General features: G+C 35.5%; 1 protein-coding gene and 1 pseudogene across 1 annotated transcript; one reads left to right on the top strand and one right to left on the bottom strand.

The window, feature by feature from the left end:
* Nucleotides 1-1,390: 1,390 nt before the first annotated feature.
* LOC132754798 (uncharacterized) lies at nucleotides 1,391-2,535 on the bottom strand (annotated as a pseudogene).
* Nucleotides 2,536-18,759: 16,224 nt separating this feature from the next.
* LOC132754797 (uncharacterized) lies at nucleotides 18,760-20,290 on the top strand. The gene is made up of 3 exons (XM_060745508.1): nucleotides 18,760-18,764; nucleotides 19,257-19,552; nucleotides 19,596-20,290. The coding sequence occupies exons 1-3, from the start codon at nucleotides 18,760-18,762 to the stop codon at nucleotides 20,288-20,290; spliced, it is 996 nt and encodes a 331-aa protein (XP_060601491.1).
* The last annotated feature ends 225 nt before the right edge of the window (nucleotides 20,291-20,515 follow it).

Genomic DNA, 20,515 nt, shown 5'->3' with positions numbered 1-20,515 from the left:
ATAATTTAAAATTATTTTCCCTTGGGAAGTTGGTCTTGCCCCAAAAAATTTTCCAAACCCCGGATTTTTTTCTCGGGAATATATTTTAAAAAAAAATCAAAAGGAAAGGCGGCGTTAATAAACGCCCCCCAACATACCCAGCAACAAGAACAAGGGAAAGGAACCCCAGGCGGCCCCCAAACAAAACCCCGGGAAAGGGGGCACTGGGCAGGAACGGACGGCTAATCATAAGTGAAAAATAATTTGTAATGTTTAAAAACCCAAAATGTTAAAAAATAAGGTAAGGGCATAATTTAAATTTTCTTTTTAAGGGTTTAAAATTTCGCAATTTTAAAAAGTGATGTTGAAATTTTTTAAAATTTTTTTGGTAACAAATGTAACTTATATATGTTAAAAAAATCCCGTAGTTGCCCCCCCAGTTTTATTTAAAATAGGGAAAGCCCCTTTTAAACCCCTTGGGGGGAATAGAATTTCGAAAAAATATTCCGAGGGGGGCGGGCGTTTTGTTTGGGACTTAAAAAAATTTTTGGGAATCATTTTTGTCTTTTTAAAACAGGGTTCATGGTGTTAACGTACTTTTAGTAGTTCTACCAACTGGTAACTGGGGGGGTCGTTTTCCTAAACTCTAATTTTCCGTAATTCGAGTTTTAACATTTCATTTGTATATTTTCAACTTATAAGTGTGCAAAACATGCATATGTATTGCATGTGCAATGGAAGATATCGAACTTGTAAATTTTGTTGTCCTTTTAAATGTTAGGTCAGTTGTTTTACGATAATATATGTGTAACTTTGTTTTTATAAAAAGCGGTAACCTTCAATTAAAAGGTTGAATTTAAGAGGCATAAAAATAAAAATGGTTGGCCATACAAGTTCGCATTTTCAAAAGTCATTTTAAAAAAGGGGAACCACTTTTACATGTCTGGAATTTTTTGGCAAACGAACGCCTCCATATTTTAATAGTCCACTTTAAAACCACTCAAGTTAAAGAATTGAAATACATCAGTACAAAAAACCAGATTTTTTGTCTCTTTTGGTTAATGTTTTTTCAAAATTAAACCCAAATTTAAAAAAAGTTCTTTTTCGCAGGGACAGTTAATAAGTTTCTTTTTCGGCTTTACCACTCCCTGAAAAATTTATCATTGTTTTCTTATTTGCATTTTTGAGACTTACCCCTTTTGAAATAACTGGTACCCAGACCCTTCTCGGGTTGACGGACCCCCCTTCCCCCGCTGGGCCAAAATCAACTCCCTTTTAAAAGTCCCCCAGTTCATTTTAAAACCCTTTTTTGGAGATTCGGGTACCCCCCGCAGGTCCAAAGTCAACTGTTTGTGCTAATTTAAACCAAAATAAAACCTTTAACCCAATTTCCCAGAAAAGATTTCTTTTTTTAAAAGGTGGGCCAAAGCTTTTGAAAACCATTGACCTTATCACCCTCGATTTTACTATCAATGTCCCCGGGATCTGATTTTGAGGCGTCATGTTTTCCAGAATCTTTTTTCGCTTCTCTTAATGACGTTGCAAACACATTTTGTACGCCATCAAATCCCATTTTTGCCATCATTGAAGCATTTGCAGAATTCTTTGCTGTTTCTAAACATTTTGAATTTAGCTTCAACTGTTTCGTCTTTTCTCCCCTGTCCTTCCATCTCTTATGCAAGGACGAGGAAAGTTCCTCCTCATTTATGACGATTCCAGATGACGTCAGCACTTTTATTTCTTCTTCAACCTCGGCTTCAAATTTTTTCAACGACATTTCTTTCAATAGATCCAAATATGATTATGTTCTTTAAACTATTTGCATCCTTGAGTGGAACATATTGTCCGCCGGTTATGTCTGCCAATGCAAGATAGAAATCTTTGTAAACACTACGTTCGGCTCACAACCAACAACGTAAAGTGAAACTCCTTTCCCAGCTAGTTCCTTTGCTATGTTCATTGGATCCAGCCCATCTGGGCAGCCTTTTGGAAACGCGTCTCTGCAGCCCTCAGTAGCTAGACCATGTGGAGGTGCATCGGCGATGAACACACAGATTTCTGTAGCTTCCTCCCTCCAGGTAAGGTAAAGAACATCATTTAAAGCGTCGGCAACCGCCTCTGGAGTGTCGCCTCCGCCGTCAGCTCTACATTCCTCTAGCCATAATTTCATTGTATCGGCAGATTCAGTAAAATCATGCTTCCTCGTTATAAAAGTCTTATCCTCCGGCGGGTGATCACGATATTCAACCAAAGCTAGTCTTACTTCACAGTTTTTCCCTTTTCACAACCTCATTTACAATATCAACAATGTTATTCCTGGCTTCTGATATGTACGACCCCATACTTCCGTACAATCCATAGCAAAAGCTAAATCCAGCTCACCCTTTCTTTTTGTCGCCATTTTTAAAAAGATAAATAACACCTATCTTATCCTTTCAGAGTATACTATTCTGATTTATTGTACGTAAATTGTTTATGCATGACTTCGGGTGTGCCTAGTGTGTGAAATCTAATTTAGTTCCTGTTTGTATTGACTTTGTACTACGTCATCATACTTTATCATCTATATCAACATGTTTATAATATTTTAACATTATCCAGAGCGTAAAATGTATGGTAGATAAGAAATATCATGAAGTATGGAAAAATAACTTAAACTTTATGATTACAATAGTTTTATTATGGTGGCATATTTCTGCCACCAGATAACCTGATAACTAACTAGTTAATTAAGAGGTTAACTAGTTATGTAACAAGTTAACCTCTTAACTAACTAGATAGTTATCAGGTTAACTAGTTACGTATTTACGTAACTATTTAACCTCTTAACAAACTAGTTTATTAAGAGATTAACTAGTTACGTATTTACGTAACTAGTTAACCTCTTAACTAACTAGTTAATTAAGAGATTAACTAGTTACGTTTTTACGTAACTAGTTAACCTCTTTATTAACTAGATAATTAATTGGTTACGTATTTACGCAAAAAGTTAACCACTTAATTAACTAGTTAATTAATTAAAAGGTTATCTAGTTACGTAACTAGTTAACCTATTAACCAACTAGCTAGTTAAGTGATTAACTAGTTATGTATTTACGTAACTAGTTAACCACTTAATTAACAGGTAGTTAAGAGGTTAACTAGTTAAGTAAATACGTAACTAGTTAATCACTTAATATTAAGCTGATAAAATAATAAAGAATGGCAGTTTTAGGCACTAACATGCATTCATTTCCCGTTATGATCTTTTATTTATTGGAAAAATTTACTAGTTACGTAACTAGTTAACCTGATAACTAACTAGTTAATTAAGAAGTGGATGAAAACAAATCGTGATCATAATGAGTCCAGGAATTGTCCTGAAGTACATTTGAAAACCAGGAATTTCTATGGAAAGCCATGGCTGTCTGATATTGTTCTTTTTCAATTTATTTAACCATTTGGATAATATATGAGTTCACTTCGACTATATATGAATTGAAAACACCTTCTTATTTAACCGGAATCCATTTTACTGTCAGTGTATGAAACCGAGTTAGCAATATATAAGTTGATTTTCTCAATATATGATTCCAATTCTTCAATATATGGTACCAAAGTAGCCATGTATGGAACCAGATGTCCTTATATGAAACCGAATTATCAATATATTAATTCATTTTTCAATATATGAAACCAATGTATCAATTTATGAAACCAAAGTAGAAATATATGAGTTGGTTATTACATTATATGATACCAATTCTTCAATATATGATACCAAAATAGCCATGTATGGAACCAGATGTCCTCATATGAAACCGAATTATCAATACATGTATATTAATTCATTTTTACAATATATGAAACCAATTTATCAATGTATGGAACCAAAGTAGCAATTTATGACTTGATTATCACTTTATATGATACCAGTTCTTCAATATATTGTACCAAAAAAGCCATATATGGAACCAGATACCCTTATATGAAACCGAATTATCAATATATTATGTCATTTTTACAATATATGAAACCATTTTATTAATGTATGGAACCAAAGTAGCAGTATATAAGTTGATGCTCCAGTCTATGATAGCAATTTTCATTACATGTATATGGAACCAAAGTAGCCTATTTTCATGTCAACAAGTCAAAGGCCGAGGTCACTGGGTTCTGTTATTACAATGCATACACTTTTTCATGAAATCAATTATTATTTGACTGATTATTTTTAAACTTTGTGAGTAGATGAACCTTGATGTGTCCTACTGGCCATGCCCATTTTTTGATCAAAGGTAAAGGTCGAGATGAACTTATTTTTTAAATATGTTTTTGTTAATGGTCAGTACGACGCAATAGCTTAAATTATGACATACAACTCGTACATATATAACGATAAGTTCTGCCTGCCCAGCCCATTTGAAGTGAATGTGACGTTAAATTCAAATATTTCCTTATTTAGAAAATGTGCAGTATGCAATCAGTGAAGCACGCTGGTCTTTTGAAATACCGGTGCAAGGATAGAATACAGTCTTTAAAAAAAGTCCCGTCAATATAATGACATTTTGGTTCAATATATTGCTACTTTGGTTTCATATATTGAAGAACTGGTATCATATAATGTGAAAATCAACTTATATATTGCTACTTCGGTTACATACATTGATAAACTGGTTTCATATATTGTAAAATTGATTTAATATATTGATAATTCGGTTTCATATAAGGGCATCTGGTTCCATACATGACTTACTTGGATCCATATATTGAAGATCTGGTATCATATAATGTGATAATCAACTTATATATTGATACTTTGGTTCAATACATGGATGAAATGGTTTCATATATTGTAAAAATGAATTAATATATTGATAATTCGGTTTCATATAAGGACATCTGGTTCCATACATTGCTACTTTGGTACCATATATTGAAGACCTGGTATCATATAATGTGATAATCAACTTATATATTGATACTTTGGTTCAATACATGGATGAAATGGTTTCATATATTGTAAAAATGAATTAATATATTGATAATTCGGTTTCATATAAGGACATCTGGTTCCATACATTGCTACTTTGGTACCATATATTGAAGACCTGGTATCATATAATGTGATAATCGACTTATATATTGATACTTTGGTTCAATACATGGATGAAATGGTTTCATATATTGTAAAAATGAATTAATATATTGATAATTTGGTTTCATATAAGGACACCTGGTTCCATACTTTGTTACTTTGGTTCCATATATTGAATAATTGGTATCATATATTGTAATAACCAACTCATATATTGCTACTTTGGTTCCATACATTGATAAAATGGTTTCATATATTGTAAAAATGAATTAATATATTGATAATTCGGTTTCATATAAGGACACCACCGTCACCTGGTTCCATACATTGCTACTTTGGTTCCATATATTGAATAATTGGTATAACCAACTCATATATTGCTACTTTGGTTCCATACATTGATAAAATGGTTTCATATATTGTAAAAATGAATTAATATATTGATAATTCGGTTTCATATAAGGACATCTGGTTCCATACATGGCTACTTTGGTACCATATATTGAAGAATTGGAATCATATATTGAGAAAATCAACTTATATATTGCTAACTCGGTTTCATACACTGACAGTATATACTGTGGATTAATATAATGGATTCCGGTTAAATAAGAAGGTGTTTTCAATTCATATATAGTCGAAGTGAACTCATATATTATCCAAATAGTTACATAAATTGAAAAAGAACAATATCAGACAGCCATGGCTTTCCATAAATTTCAATATCTTGAACTTGAACTGACAACAAAGCTGCAAAAAACCACACCCACTGGCCTGACTCTATACTAGCAAATACGGTTCCAGCAGGCCAGTGGATAAGGGGCATTTTGACTTTCTATGGCGAGTCTATATATATCTGAGTCTATATTTATCTATCTATCGCTATCTTTATTTATGAGCGCTTAACAGCAAGTGACATATCGCAATTTATAAATTATCTATAAATGACCTGGTTTTGAAGTGATATGGTAAATGTATTTTCTATCTTAGGTCTAAGTCGGCCTATTTAGAAGACACCTATTTTAAACAAATTTAACTAAGTATATGTTATAATTACGTAAACAAGTTTTGTATCTTTATAATGAACATTTTGTTATTTAAACTTGCCTGGGAAGGGCCTTCATTAATGTTGGTAAAACTTGTGGCCCAACCCATTTGCTTCAAACTGTTAACATACATGTTTCCTTATTCGTATTTATTGTATTCTGTTTAGTATTAATGTAATCTCTATGTTACATGTACATGTTTCAAGCAATAAAATATGATTAAATCAAATTGCATCGGGCTTTGTTAAACATTATGCCGCTCAAGTTCTGAGCATGCAAATCCCCCCCCCCCCCCCCCAACCCCGTTTTCGTTTGGTTTGCTTGACCTCGGCAGAAACCAGGTAGACCCATATGGACGAGCAGTCTTTTCTGTAGAAATAAAATTGACTACGTTTAATTCTATGCCATTCGTCGTCCAGCACCGGTTGCTATAATTTATGTAGAAAATAGCTCGGTAGGGACTACTGTTACACCTATTATTCACAATTCCTAGAACTACCCATCGCTATTTGATCTTAGATCTATTAAACCGAAAGAGAAACACTGCAGTGAGTAAACAAACGACAAACGTTTAGACGGTGATAAATGAATAAATTTCATTATCTTAATTAAATCTAATGGATCACGTGGCTACGAATAGCCAATGGCAAAAGGTCACTTCTTTAATTTTGACGTCAATAAAGCACGATCTTATGACGTCAAAGTTTATTTCATTTAAAGTGAATTGGTCTATCATGGAAGGTTTGTAATACAATTAATGGTTATATTGATAGCATTAATTTAGTTTTAGACAAAACATCAAAACACAAGAGAATTATATAATTATGGAAGTTGTTGGCAAGTGTGAGATACATGATCCGATATCACATATTTATATTTATGTAGCAGATATAAAATGTCCTGGATCAAAATAGTATTATTTATCATATCATATAAATGTACATACTACATGTATATCTGCTTAAATTTTCGACATTTCTTAAGCAATATTTTATTATAATACTCAAATGATACATTTTTCTTGTTTTTGTTCTTTTTTGAAACACTTATGGAGAATATGCCCAATGTAGACCTATTCACTTTAATGTTGTCTTATATATAAATCATGTTAAAAATACCTTAGATTTGTAGATTAAAATACTTACATATAGATATATATTTGCATTTAGATATATTTACAATTACTGCTACCAAAGTTTTTCAAAGAGACACTACAGGGGGTTAGAAATAGATAGGTTTCAGATTTCCGGCTACACTGAATTCAGATTATATTTTTGATGCATGTTAATGGAAGAAATCCATTATCGTTTATTGCGATCGTTTTCCGAGAGATAACCATTCTCGTGCTTGCCATGAGCACGCGATCTGTGTTTGTCAGCAATCGGAAAATCTTGGCAATTTTTCATATCCGAAGTTTGACGGAAATGTCCGAGAAGTTGCGATTGGAGGACAGTTAAAAATTAGCCAAAATATTTGAAGATGAGCAAAAATATTTGAAGAAAATCAATTTTGAGAAAAAAAATGTACTAAGTAAAAGTCAAGAAAAAATATTCACAACCTACGAAATAATGTACATGCGATATACAAGTAATTACTGATTTTATATATTTCTACTGCGTAACTACTGCATATTAAGACATATCTATTTTGTTGTGTTTTTTTTGTAGATTTTAAGTGCCTTTTGCAACGAGTAAATTCTCCCTTTGTTCACCTGAAAATGCCTGTATTTTATTTTTTTGAATACAATTTTTTTTAATACTTTCAAAAGTTTCAGAAAATAAGCATGAATCTGGAGGCATGCTGCTTAAAGTTAAGTCGAAATTAATCATTTACCTGTACACATAGATCTACATTTCATGAATGTATCGCATGCACAAATACGCCCGTTAGAAAAACAAGAGGGCAATGATGGCCCTGAGGTCGCTCACCTGTATAAAGGCACCCGGAGCGGGGCCAGTTTAAACCCCAGGGCTTTTATTTGAACAAACTTGGAAGACACCCATTAGAAGATGTTTCACAATGTTAAGTTTTTACTACACACATATAATGAAAAACAATGATCTACTCCCCCCACCCCGTCAGGGCCAATTTTAATCCAGGGGCTTTTATTTGAACAAACTTGGTAGACACCAATAAGAAGATGTTTCATGCTAAACATCTAAGCTCTAAGTCATTGGGTTTTTTAAAAGAAGATTTTTTAAGTTTTTACTATACACATATAGTTAAATACAATGACACCCCTGGGGCGGGGCCAGTTTTGACCCCAGGGCTTTTATTTGAACAAACTTTGTAGACACTTACTAGAAGATGCTTCATGCTTAATATCTAAACTCTAGCTATTTGGGTTTTTTCAAAGAAGATTTTTAAGTTTTTGCTATACACATATAAGGAAAATCAATGACACCCGGGGCGGGGCCAGTTTTGACCCCAGGGCTTTTATTTGAACAAACTTTGTAGACACTCACTAGAAGATGTTTCATGCTTAATATCTAAACTCCAGCTATTTGGGTTTTTTCAAAAAAGATTATTTAAGTTTTTGCTATACACATATAAGGAAAATCAATGACCCCCGGGGCGGGGCCAATTTTGACCCAAGGGCTTTTATTTTAACAAACTTGGAAGACACCCATTAGAACATGTTTCATGCTAAATATCTTAGCTCTAGCTCTTTGAGTTCTTTAAAAGAAGATTTTTTAAGTTTCTACTGTATGCATATAGGGGAAATCAATGACCCCCTGGGGCGGGACCAATTTTGACCCCAGGGCTTTTATTTGAATAAACTTGGTAAACACCCATTAGAACATGTTTTATGCTAAATATCTTAGCTCTGGCTCTTTGAGTTCTTTAAAAGAAGATTTTTTAAGTTTTTACTATATGCATATAGGGAAAATCAATGACCCCCTGGGGCGGGGCCAATTTTGACCCCAGGGCTTTTATTTGAACAAACTTTGTAGACACTCACTAGAAGATGTTTCATGCTTAATATCTAAACTCCAGCTATTTGGGTTTTTTCAAAAAAGATTTTTTAAGTTTTTGCTATACACATATAAGGAAATTCAATGACCCCTGGGGCGGGGCCAATTTTGATCCCAGGGCTTTTATTTGAACAAACTTGGTAGACACCCATTAGAACATGTTTCATGCTAAATATCTTAGCTCTAGCTCTTTGAGTTCTTTAAAAGAAGATTTTTAAGTTTTTAATATATGCATATAGGGAAAATCAAAGACCCCCTGGGGCGGGGCCAATTTTGACCCCAGGGCTTTTATTTCAACAAACTTGGTAGACACTTATTAGAACATGTTTCATGCTAAATATCTTAGCTCTAGCTCTTTCGGTTCTTTAAAAGAAGATTTTTTAAGTTTTTACTATATGCATATAGGGAAAATCAAAGACTCCCTGGGGCGGGGCCAATTTTGACCCCAGGGCTTTTATTTGAACAAACTTGGTAGACACTCACTAGAAGATGTTTCATGCTTAATATCTAAACTCTAGCTATTTGGGTTTTTTCAAAGAAGATTTTTAAGTTTTTGCTTTACACATATCAGGAAAATCAATGACCCCCGGAGCGGGACCAATTTTGACCCCAGGGCTTTTATTTGAATAAACTTGGTAGACACCCATTAGAACATGTTTTATGCTAAATATCTTAGCTCTGGCTCTTTGAGTTCTTTAAAAGAAGATTTTTTAAGTTTTTACTATATGCATATAGGGAAAATCAATGACCCCCTGGGGCGGGACCAATTTTGACCCCAGGGCTTTTATTTGAACAAACTTGGTAGACACTTATTAGAAGATGTTTCATGCTTAATATCTAAACTCTAGCTATATTGGTTTTTTTCAAAAAAGACCCCCTGGGGCGGGGCCAATTTTGACCCCAGGGCTTTTATTTGAACAAACTTGGTAGACACCCATTAGAACATGTTTCATGCTAAATATCTTAGCTCTAGCTCTTTCGGTTCTTTAAAAGAAGATTTTTTAAGTTTTTACTATATGCATATAGGGAAAATCAATGACCCCCTGGGGCGGGGGCCAATTTTGACCCCAGGGCTTTTATTTGAACAAACTTGGTAGACACTCACTAGAAGATGTTTCATGCTTAATATCTAAACTCTAGCTATTTCGGGTTTTTTAAAGAAGATTTTTTAAGTTTTTGCTTTACACATATAGGAAAATCAATGACCCCCTGGGGCGGGGCCAATTTTGACCCCAGGGCTTTTATTTGAATAAACTTGGTAGACACCACTTAGAACATGTTTTATGCTAAATATCTTAGCTCTGGCTCTTTGGGTTTTTTAAAAGAAGATTTTTAAGTTTTTGCTTTACATGCATATAGGGAAAATCAATGACCCCCTGGGGCGGGGCCAATTTTGACCCCAGGGCTTTTATTTGAACAAACTTGGTAGACACTCATTAGAAGATGTTTCATGCTTAATATCTAAACTCTAGCTATATTGGTTTTTTTTCAAAAAGATGATTTTTTAATTTTTGCTATACAATATAAGGAAAATCAATGACCCCCGGGGCGGGGCCAATTTTGACCCAGGGCTTTTATTTGAACAAACTTGGTAGACACCCATTAGAACATGTTTCATGCTAAATATCTTAGCTCTAGCTCTTAGAAGTTCTTAAAAAGAAGATTTTTAAGTTTTTACTATATGCATATAGGGAAAATCAAAGACCCCCTGGGGCGGGGCCAATTTTGACCCCAGGGCTTTTATTTGAACAAACTTGGTAGACACTCATTAGAACATGTTTCATGCTTAATATCTTAGCTCTAGCTATTTGGGTTTTTTAAAAGAAGATTTTTTAAGTTTTTGCTATATGCATATAGGAAAATCAATGACCCCCTGGGGCGGGACCAATTTTGACCCCAGGGCTTTTATTTGAACAAACTTGTAGACACTCACTAGAACATGTTTTATGCTAATATCTAGCTCTAGCTATTTGAGTTCTTTTCAAAGAAGATTTTTTAAGTTTTTGCTATATGCATATCAGGGAAAATCAATGACCCCCTGGGGCGGGACCAATTTTGACCCCAGGGCTTTTATTTGAACAAACTTGGTAGACACTCATTAGAAGATGTTTCATGCTTAATATCTAAACTCTAGCTATTTGGGTTTTTTTTCAAAAAAGATGTTTTAAGTTTTTGCTATACAATATAAGGAAAATCAATGACCCCGGGGCGGGGCCAATTTTGACCCAGGGCTTTTATTTGAACAAACTTGGTAGACACCCATTAGAACATGTTTCATGCTAAATATCTTAGCTCTAGCTCTTAGAAGTTCTTAAAAAGAAGATTTTTAAGTTTTTACTATATGCATATAGGGAAAATCAAAGACCCCCTGGGGCGGGGCCAATTTTGACCCCAGGGCTTTTATTTGAACAAACTTGGTAGACACTCATTAGAACATGTTTCATGCTAAATATCTTAGCTCTAGCTCTTTCGGTTCTTTAAAAGAAGATTTTTTAAGTTTTTACTATATGCATATAGGGAAAATCAAAGACCCCCTGGGGCGGGGCCAATTTTGACCCCAGGGCTTTTATTTGAACAAACTTGGTAGACACTCACTAGAAGATGTTTCATGCTTAATATCTAAGCTCTAGCTATTTGGGTTTTTTTCAAAGAAGATTTTTAAGTTTTTGCTTTACACATATCAGGAAAATCAATGACCCCCGGGGCGGGGCCAATTTTGACCCCAGGGCTTTTATTTGAACAAACTTTGTAGACACTCACTAGAAGATGTTTCATGCTAAATATCTTAGCTCTAGCTCTTTCGGTTCTTTAAAAGAAGATTTTTTAAGTTTTTACTATATGCATATAGGGAAAATCAATGACCCCCTGGGGCGGGGCCAATTTTGACCCCAGGGCTTTTATTTGAACAAACTTGGTAGACACTCATTAGAACATGTTTCATGCTAAATATCTTAGCTCTAGCTCTTTGGGTTCTTTAAAAGAAGATTTTTTAAGTTTTTACTATATGCATATAGGGAAAATCAATGACCCCCTGGGGCGGGCCAATTTTGACCCCAGGGCTTTTATTTGAACAAACTTGGTAGACACTCACTAGAAGATGTTTCATGCTTAATATCTAAACTCTAGCTATTTGGTTTTTTTCAAAGAAGATTTTTAAGTTTTTTCTATACACATATAAGGAAAATCAATGACCCCCGGGGCGGGGCCAATTTTGACCCCAGGGCTTTAATTTGAACAAACTTTGTAGACACTCACTAGAAGATGTTTCATGCTTAATATCTAAACTCCAGCTATTTGGGTTTTTTCAAAGAAGATTTTTTAAGTTTTTGCTATACACATATAAGGAAAATCAATGACCCCCTGGGGCGGGGCCAATTTTGATCCCAGGGCTTTTATTTGAACAAACTTGGTAGACACCCATTAGAACATGTTTCATGCTAAATATCTTGGCTCTAGCTCTTTGAGTTCTTTAAAAGAAGATTTTTTAAGTTTTTACTCTATGCATATAGGGAAAATCAATGACCCCCTGGGGCGGGGCCAATTTTGACCCCAGGGCTTTTATTTGAACAAACTTGGTAGACACTCACTAGAAGATGTTTCATGCTTAATATCTAAACTCTAGCTATTTGGGTTTTTTCAAAGAAGATTTTTAAGTTTTTGCTTTACACATATCAGGAAAATCAATGACCCCCGGGGCGGGACCAATTTTGACCCCAGGGCTTTTATTTGAATAAACTTGGTAGACACCCATTAGAACATGTTTTATGCTAAATATCTTAGCTCTGGCTCTTTGAGTTCTTTAAAAGAAGATTTTTTAAGTTTTTACTATATGCATATAGGGAAAATCAATGACCCCCTGGGGCGGGACCAATTTTGACCCCAGGGCTTTTATTTGAACAAACTTGGTAGACACTTATTAGAAGATGTTTCATGCTTAATATCTAAACTCTAGCTATATTGGTTTTTTTTTCAAAAAAGATGTTTTAAATTTTTGCTATACAAATATAAGGAAAATCAATGAGCCCCGGGGCGGGGCCAATTTTGACCCCAGGGCTTTTATTTGAACAAACTTGGTAGACACCCATTAGAACATGTTTCATGCTAAATATCTTAGCTCTAGCTCTTAGAAGTTCTTAAAAAGAAGATTTTTAAGTTTTTACTATATGCATATAGGGAAAATCAAAGACCCCCTGGGGCGGGGCCAATTTTGACCCCAGGGCTTTTATTTGAACAAACTTGGTAGACACTCATTAGAACATGTTTCATGCTAAATATCTTAGCTCTAGCTCTTTCGGTTCTTTAAAAGAAGATTTTTTAAGTTTTTACTATATGCATATAGGGAAAATCAAAGACCCCCTGGGGCGGGGCCAATTTTGACCCCAGGGCTTTTATTTGAACAAACTTGGTAGACACTCACTAGAAGATGTTTCATGCTTAATATCTAAACTCTAGCTATTTGGGTTTTTTCAAAGAAGATTTTTTAAGTTTTTGCTATACACATATAAGGAAAATCAATAACCCCCGGGGCGGGGCCAATTTTGACCCCAGGGCTTTTATTTGAACAAACTTGGTAGACACTCACTAGAAGATGTTTCATGCTAAATATCTTAGCTCTAGCTCTTTGGGTTCTTTAAAAGAAGATTTTTTAAGTTTTTACTATATGCATATAGGGAAAATCAAAGACCCCCTGGGGCGGGGCCAATTTTGACCCCAGGGCTTTTATTTGAACAAACTTGGTAGACACTCACTAGAAGATGTTTCATGCTTAATATCTAAACTCTAGCTATTTGGGTTTTTTTCAAAGAAGATTTTTAAGTTTTTGCTATACACATATAAGGAAAATCAATGACCCCCGGGGCGGGGCCAATTTTGACCCCAGGGCTTTTATTTGAACAAACTTTGTAGACACTCACTAGAAGATGTTTCATGCTTAATATCTAAACTCTAGCTATTTGGGTTTTTTTCAAAGAAGATTTTTTAAGTTTTTGCTATACACATATAAGGAAAATCAATGACCCCCGGGGCGGGGCCAATTTTGACCCCAGGGCTTTTATTTGAACAAACTTGGTAGACACCCATTAGAACATGTTTCATGCTAAATATCTTAGCTCTAGCTCTTTGAGTTCTTTAAAAGAAGATTTTTTAAGTTTTTACTATATGCATATAGGGAAAATCAAAGACCCCCTGGGGCGGGGCCAATTTTGACCCCAGGGCTTTTATTTGAACAAACTTGGTAGACACTCATTAGAACATGTTTCATGCTAAATATCTTAGCTCTAGCTCTTTGAGTTCTTTAAAAGAAGATTTTTTAAGTTTTTACTATATGCATATAGGGAAAATCAAAGACCCCCTGGGGCGGGGCCAATTTTGACCCCAGGGCTTTTATTTGAACAAACTTGGTAGACACTCACTAGAAGATGTTTCATGCTTAATATCTAAGCTCTAGCTATTTGGGTTTTTTTCAAAGAAGATTTTTAAGTTTTTGCTTTACACATATCAGGAAAATCAATGACCCCCGGGGCGGGGCCAATTTTGACCCCAGGGCTTTTATTTGAACAAACTTTGTAGACACTCACTAGAAGATGTTTCATGCTTAATATCTAAACTCCAGCTATTTGGGTTTTTTCAAAGAAGATTTTTTAAGTTTTTGCTATACACATATAAGGAAAATCAATGACCCCTGGGGCGGGGCCAATTTTGATCCCAGGGCTTTTATTTGAACAAACTTGGTAGACACCCATTAGAACATGTTTCATGCTAAATATCTTGGCTCTAGCTCTTTGAGTTCTTTAAAAGAAGATTTTTTAAGTTTTTACTCTATGCATATAGGGAAAATCAATGACCCCCTGGGGCGGGGCCAATTTTGACCCCAGTGCTTTTATTTGAACAAACTTGGTAGACACTCATTAGAAGATGTTTCATGCTAAATACCTTAGCTCTAGCTCTTTGGGTTCTTTAAAAGAAGATTTTTTAAGTTTTTACTATATGCATATAGGGAAAATCAAAGACCCCCTGAGGCGGGGCCAATTTTGACCCCAGGGCTTTTATTTGAACAAACTTGGTAGACACTCACTAGAAGATGTTTCATGCTTGATATCTAAACTCTAGCTATTTGGGTTTTTTCAAAGAAGATTTTTAAGTTTTTGCTTTACACATATCAGGAAAATCAATGACCCACGGGGTGGGGCCAATTTTGACCCCAGGGCTTTTATTTGAACAAACTTTGTAAACACTCACTAGAAGATGTTTCATGCTTAATATCTAAACTCCCGCTATTTGGTTTTTTTCAAAGAAGATTTTTTAAGTTTTTGCTATACACATATAAGGAAAATCAATGACCCCTGGGGCGGGGCCAATTTTGACCCCAGGGCTTTTATTTGAACAAACTTGGCAGACACCCATTAGAACATGTTTCATGCTAAATTTCTTAGCTTTAACTCTTTGAGTTCTTTAAAAGAAGATTTTTTAAGTTTTTTCTTTATGCAAATAGGGAAAATCAAAGACCCCCTGGGGCGGGGCCAATTTTGACCCCATGGCTTTTATTTGAACAAACTTGGTAGACACTCACTAGAAGATGTTTCATGCTTAATATCTAAACTCTAGCTATTTGGGTTTTTTCAAAGAAGATTTTTAAGTTTTTTGCTATACACATATAAGGAAAATCAATGACCCCCTGGGGCGGGGCCAATTTTGACCCCAGGGCTTTTATTTGAACAAACTTTGTAGACACTCACTAGAAGATGTTTCATGCTTAATATCTAAACACTAGCTATTTGGGTTTTTTAAAAGAAGATTTTTAAGTTTTTGCTATACACATATAAGGAAAATCAATGACCCCCGGGGCGGGGCCAAATTTGACCCCAGGGCTTTGAACAAACTTGGTAGACACCCATTAGAACATGTTTCATGCTAAATATCTTAGCTCTAGCTCTTTGAGTTCTTTAAAAGAAGATTTTTTAAGTTTTTACTATATGCATATAGGGAAAATCAATGACCCCCTGGGGCGGGGCCAATTTTGACCCCAGGGCTTTGATTTGAACAAACTTGGTAGACACTCATTAGAAGATGTTTCATGCCAAATATCTAAGCTCTAGCTCTTAGGGTTTTTTAAAAGAAGATTTTTTAAGTTTTTCCTATTGGTTGCCATGGCAACCAGAGTTTTTAATGGAATTTAAATTTTTGAACAACTTTGAAAGGGGTCCACCTAAGGATCATTTCTGTAAAGTTTGGTTGCAATTGGCCATGTGGTTTAGGAGGAGATGTTGTTTGAAAAGTTTGACGCCATTTTTTGAAGGACGCACGACGCACAGACGCACGACGGACGCAGAGTGATGACAAAAGCTCACCCTTGAGCACTTTGTGCTCAGGTGAGCTAATAAAATGAGCCGCGTCATGACAAAACCAACATAATGGGTTTGCGACTAGCATGGATCCAGACCATCCGCGCAGTCTGATCAGGATCCATGCTGTTCGCTATCAGTTTAACAGCATGGATCCTGATCTGACTGTGCGGATGCGCAGGCTGGTCTGGATCCATGCTGGTCGCAAAACCATTATGTTGGTTTTGTCGTGACGCGGCTCAAATATATGTGATCCGGGATGACGTAAGTTAATTATGGTTGAATATGTAAGGTATAAAAAATTGTTTTATTATATTCTTATAAATGAAATATTGATGAAATAAAACGCGTATTTTTATTTTCTGTATTTTCACTCTGCAGTGAAACATATTTTCCGTATTTTCACTGGTGTCTTGCCAGACTACTTTCTTTTTAATTTAGTCAATAGACAAGAAAATGGAACACTGTACAATTTACATAGTAAACAGAATTTTCATTTTTTTTCTATAATTCCATTTAGTGGTATGAATATTATATTTCACTCGTGGCTTCTGCCACTCCTGAAATATTAATTTTGATACCACTTGATGAAAATAAATCCTTTATTTATAGAAGAAAAAAAATATCGTCTATTTATTTAATTTTACCCATGAAATATGGTGCTATATCAGTCAAATATATTTCATATTTTTTAAAAATTAATATGAAATATAAATATGAAAGTGGGCGGAGTCAAAACTCATATTTATTTTAAGGGACTTCTTTCGCCGTTTTGTTTGAAAAATCTGATAAATACAAAACAACTTTTTCTTGAATATTGTTTTGAAAACTATCTAGCATGATAGAAAATGGTCTAACTAAGAAAATTAATCCGAACACCAATATCTTTAATTCAGTAATTAACGCTGTACAGACGTTTAAAGAGTTGTTTACATGACGTCACAATGTAGCGCCAAACAGCGCGTGCTTACGCATAAATTACTGCGCGCTGTACAATTGCAGTTGGTAGCAAGCAAGGGAATTCGTTACCATTTTCTTTGATAATGAAATTAAATAAAAAGGTTATTTTTTCGTTTTTTGTGAAATATGGTATATATATTTTCACTCAACATGATAAAATGCCACATATTTTCACTCGCCGTACCGGCTCGTGAAAATATGTGGCATTTTATCATGTTTCGTGAAAATATATTCCATATTCTCACGCAAACGAAAAAATATCCTCTTAATATTTATCACATACCCAAAATAAAGACCGTTTAAAGTGAAATAAGAGTCATTTTTCATTGACGCGCCTATAGCATAACGCTCACATTTAGCGCGTCTTTACACTAAGTTTGTATAACGCTAATGACGTCACGTCAAAATATATGCACGGTCGTGCAATACCATAATTACGGAGTCGCAAAATCGGCACGGGTGTGTGATAAAAAGAAATAAGTACGAAATTATCATATAATATTGTAAACTAGCGACGTGACGGTAATGAGATGATATGAGATGAACGTTTTTTAATTCAGTATGACGTATGTAGCGTAACGTCGGGCGCTCTGCATCATGACGTCATCGAATCGTAACGCTATTTTTCACATACCCGTGCCGCTTTTGTGACTCCGTAAAAATGGTATTGCACGGCCGTGCATAAATCACATTTTGACGTGACGTCATTTGCGTAATATAAACATAGCGTTACTTTATTAAGACACGCTAAATGTTAGAGTTATACTCTAGGCGCTCAATGGATAATGTTTCTTTTCCACTTCAAACGATCTTTATTTTTGGAATATGATAAAAAAGAATATTAAATTCGTGTAAGTTAGATCTAATTACAGAATTTAACGAACTCGTTGAATAAAATAATATTATGCTCGCCAGAGGATCGCGTAAAATAATTTTTATTCAACTCGCTCAATAAATTCAGTATGAAACTCACACTCATTAAATATCCTCTATTTATCAAGCTGGTGTAATATAAAGAAATTAGTACGAAATAATCATATAAGCCGTGCCATAACAAAACCAACATAGTGCGTTTGCGACCAGCATGGATCCAGACCAGCCTGCGCATCCGCGCAGTCTGATCAGGATCCATGCTGTTCGCTTACCAACTCTATTGCAAGTGGAGAAACTGACAGCGAACAGTATGGATCCTGATCAGACCGCGCGGATGCGCAGGCTGATCTGGATCCATGCTGGTCGCAAACCCACTAGATTCTATGTTGGTTTTGTCATGACGCGGCTCAATTATGATATTAAAAGCGAGCGACGTGACGGTGATGAGATGAAATGGGATCTAACATTTGGAGGGAACGCTCTTTTTTTATGTCGTACTTTTAGATAGTATGACGTATGTAGCGTAACATTACGCGCTCTGCATTATGACGTCATCAAAGCGTAACGCTTACAACGTGTACAACGTTTATGCTTCTTAGTAGATCTAGTTCCGTAATATTTGTAGCGTTAAGCTACATTTTATACTGCCATATCACGTAAGCTTTAATGAAGTAATGATTGACGTCATACAACGTTTCGATGTTCTTTACAGAAAAATAGAAGGAAAATAAATATATATCAGGAAATTATACTTAATTAAACACTTACTCACTCAAATGTTTAATTAAGGAAATAATGAGAACCGTGTAAGAATAAGTTATGATTCACCGTGATATTTAAATTATCTTCTTAAAGGCGTCTATGATTCATTTAATACATCTAACAAGCTATATATACGTGTAGATACATCAATACATCTAGTATGATATATAGGCATTCGTAATCCCATCAAGGTCGTTGAAATAAATTGGTTACCTCATACAGTGTATAGGGATAATAATAATAGTGGTACATACACATGTAGTAGTTGTTGTGGTCGTTGGCGTCGTCGTGGGGAACATGGTAGTGGACTAGATGGTAGTGGACTAGGTGGTAGTGGACTAGATGGTAGTGGACTAGGTGGTAGTGGACTAGGTGGTAGTGGACTAGGTGGTAGTGGACTAGGTGGTAGTGGACTAGGTGGTAGTGGACTAGGTGGTAGTGGACTAGGTGGTAGTGGACTAGATGGTAGTGGACTAGGTGGTAGTGGACTAGGTGGTAGTGGACTAGGTGGTAGTGGACTAGATGGTAGTGGACTAGGTGGTAGTGGACTAGGTGGTAGTGGACTAGATGGTAGTTGAACTAGGTGGTAGTGGACTAGGTGGTAGTGGACTAAGTGGTAGTGGACTAGATGGTAGTGGACTAGATGGTAGTGGACTAGATGGTAGTGGACTAGGTGGTAGTGGACTAGGTGGTAGTGGACTACATGGTAGTGGACTAGGTGGTAGTGAACTAGATGGTAGTGGACTAGGTGGTAGTGGACTAGGTGGTAGTGGACTAGATGGTAGTGGACTAGATGGTAGTGGACTAGGTGGTAGTGGACTAGATGGTAGTGGACTAGGTGGTAGTGGACTAGGTGGTAGTGGACTAGGTGGTAGTGGACTAGGTGGTAGTGGACTAGATGGTAGTGGACTAGGTGGTAGTGGACTAGATGGTAGTGGACTAGATGGTAGTGGACTAGGTGGTAGTGGACTAGATGGTAGTGGACTAGGTGGTAGTGGACTAGGTGGTAGTGGACTAGGTGGTAGTGAACTAGATGGTAGTGGACTAGATGGTAGTGGACTAGGTGGTAGTGGACTAGATGGTAGTGGACTAGATGGTAGTGGACTAGATGGTAGTGGACTAGGTGGTAGTGGACTAGATGGTAGTGGACTAGGTGGTAGTGAACTAGATGGTAGTGGACTAGGTGGTAGTGGACTAGGTGGTAGCGGCAGCAGCCACAGTAGTTGTAAAAATAATGTACATGATAACAGGGTTCGTACAGTCTTGAAAAGGCCCTAAATTTTGATGTTTTTTTTCTCTTTTTAAAAGGCCATAAATTGCATGGCTGGCCCTGAAAAAGCCCCTAAATTTGCACTGTCTGGTCCTACATTACTATTTAAAGACCTTAGAATTTAGTTTGGAAACTATTTGGTCCGTTAATTATCAAAATCTAAATGATTTACAAGGCAATTGAGCGCCAAAATAAACATCTTTTTAATAACATATTATTCCCTGCGGGCCGAA

The sequence above is a fragment of the Ruditapes philippinarum genome, unplaced genomic scaffold (genome assembly GCF_026571515.1).
Source record: "Ruditapes philippinarum isolate M1 unplaced genomic scaffold, ASM2657151v2 ctg11558_1_1_1_1, whole genome shotgun sequence".
Lineage (NCBI taxonomy): Eukaryota > Metazoa > Mollusca > Bivalvia > Venerida > Veneridae > Ruditapes > Ruditapes philippinarum.
The sequence above is the reverse complement of the archived record's forward strand: the minus strand, read 5'-3'. Positions and strand labels throughout refer to the sequence as shown.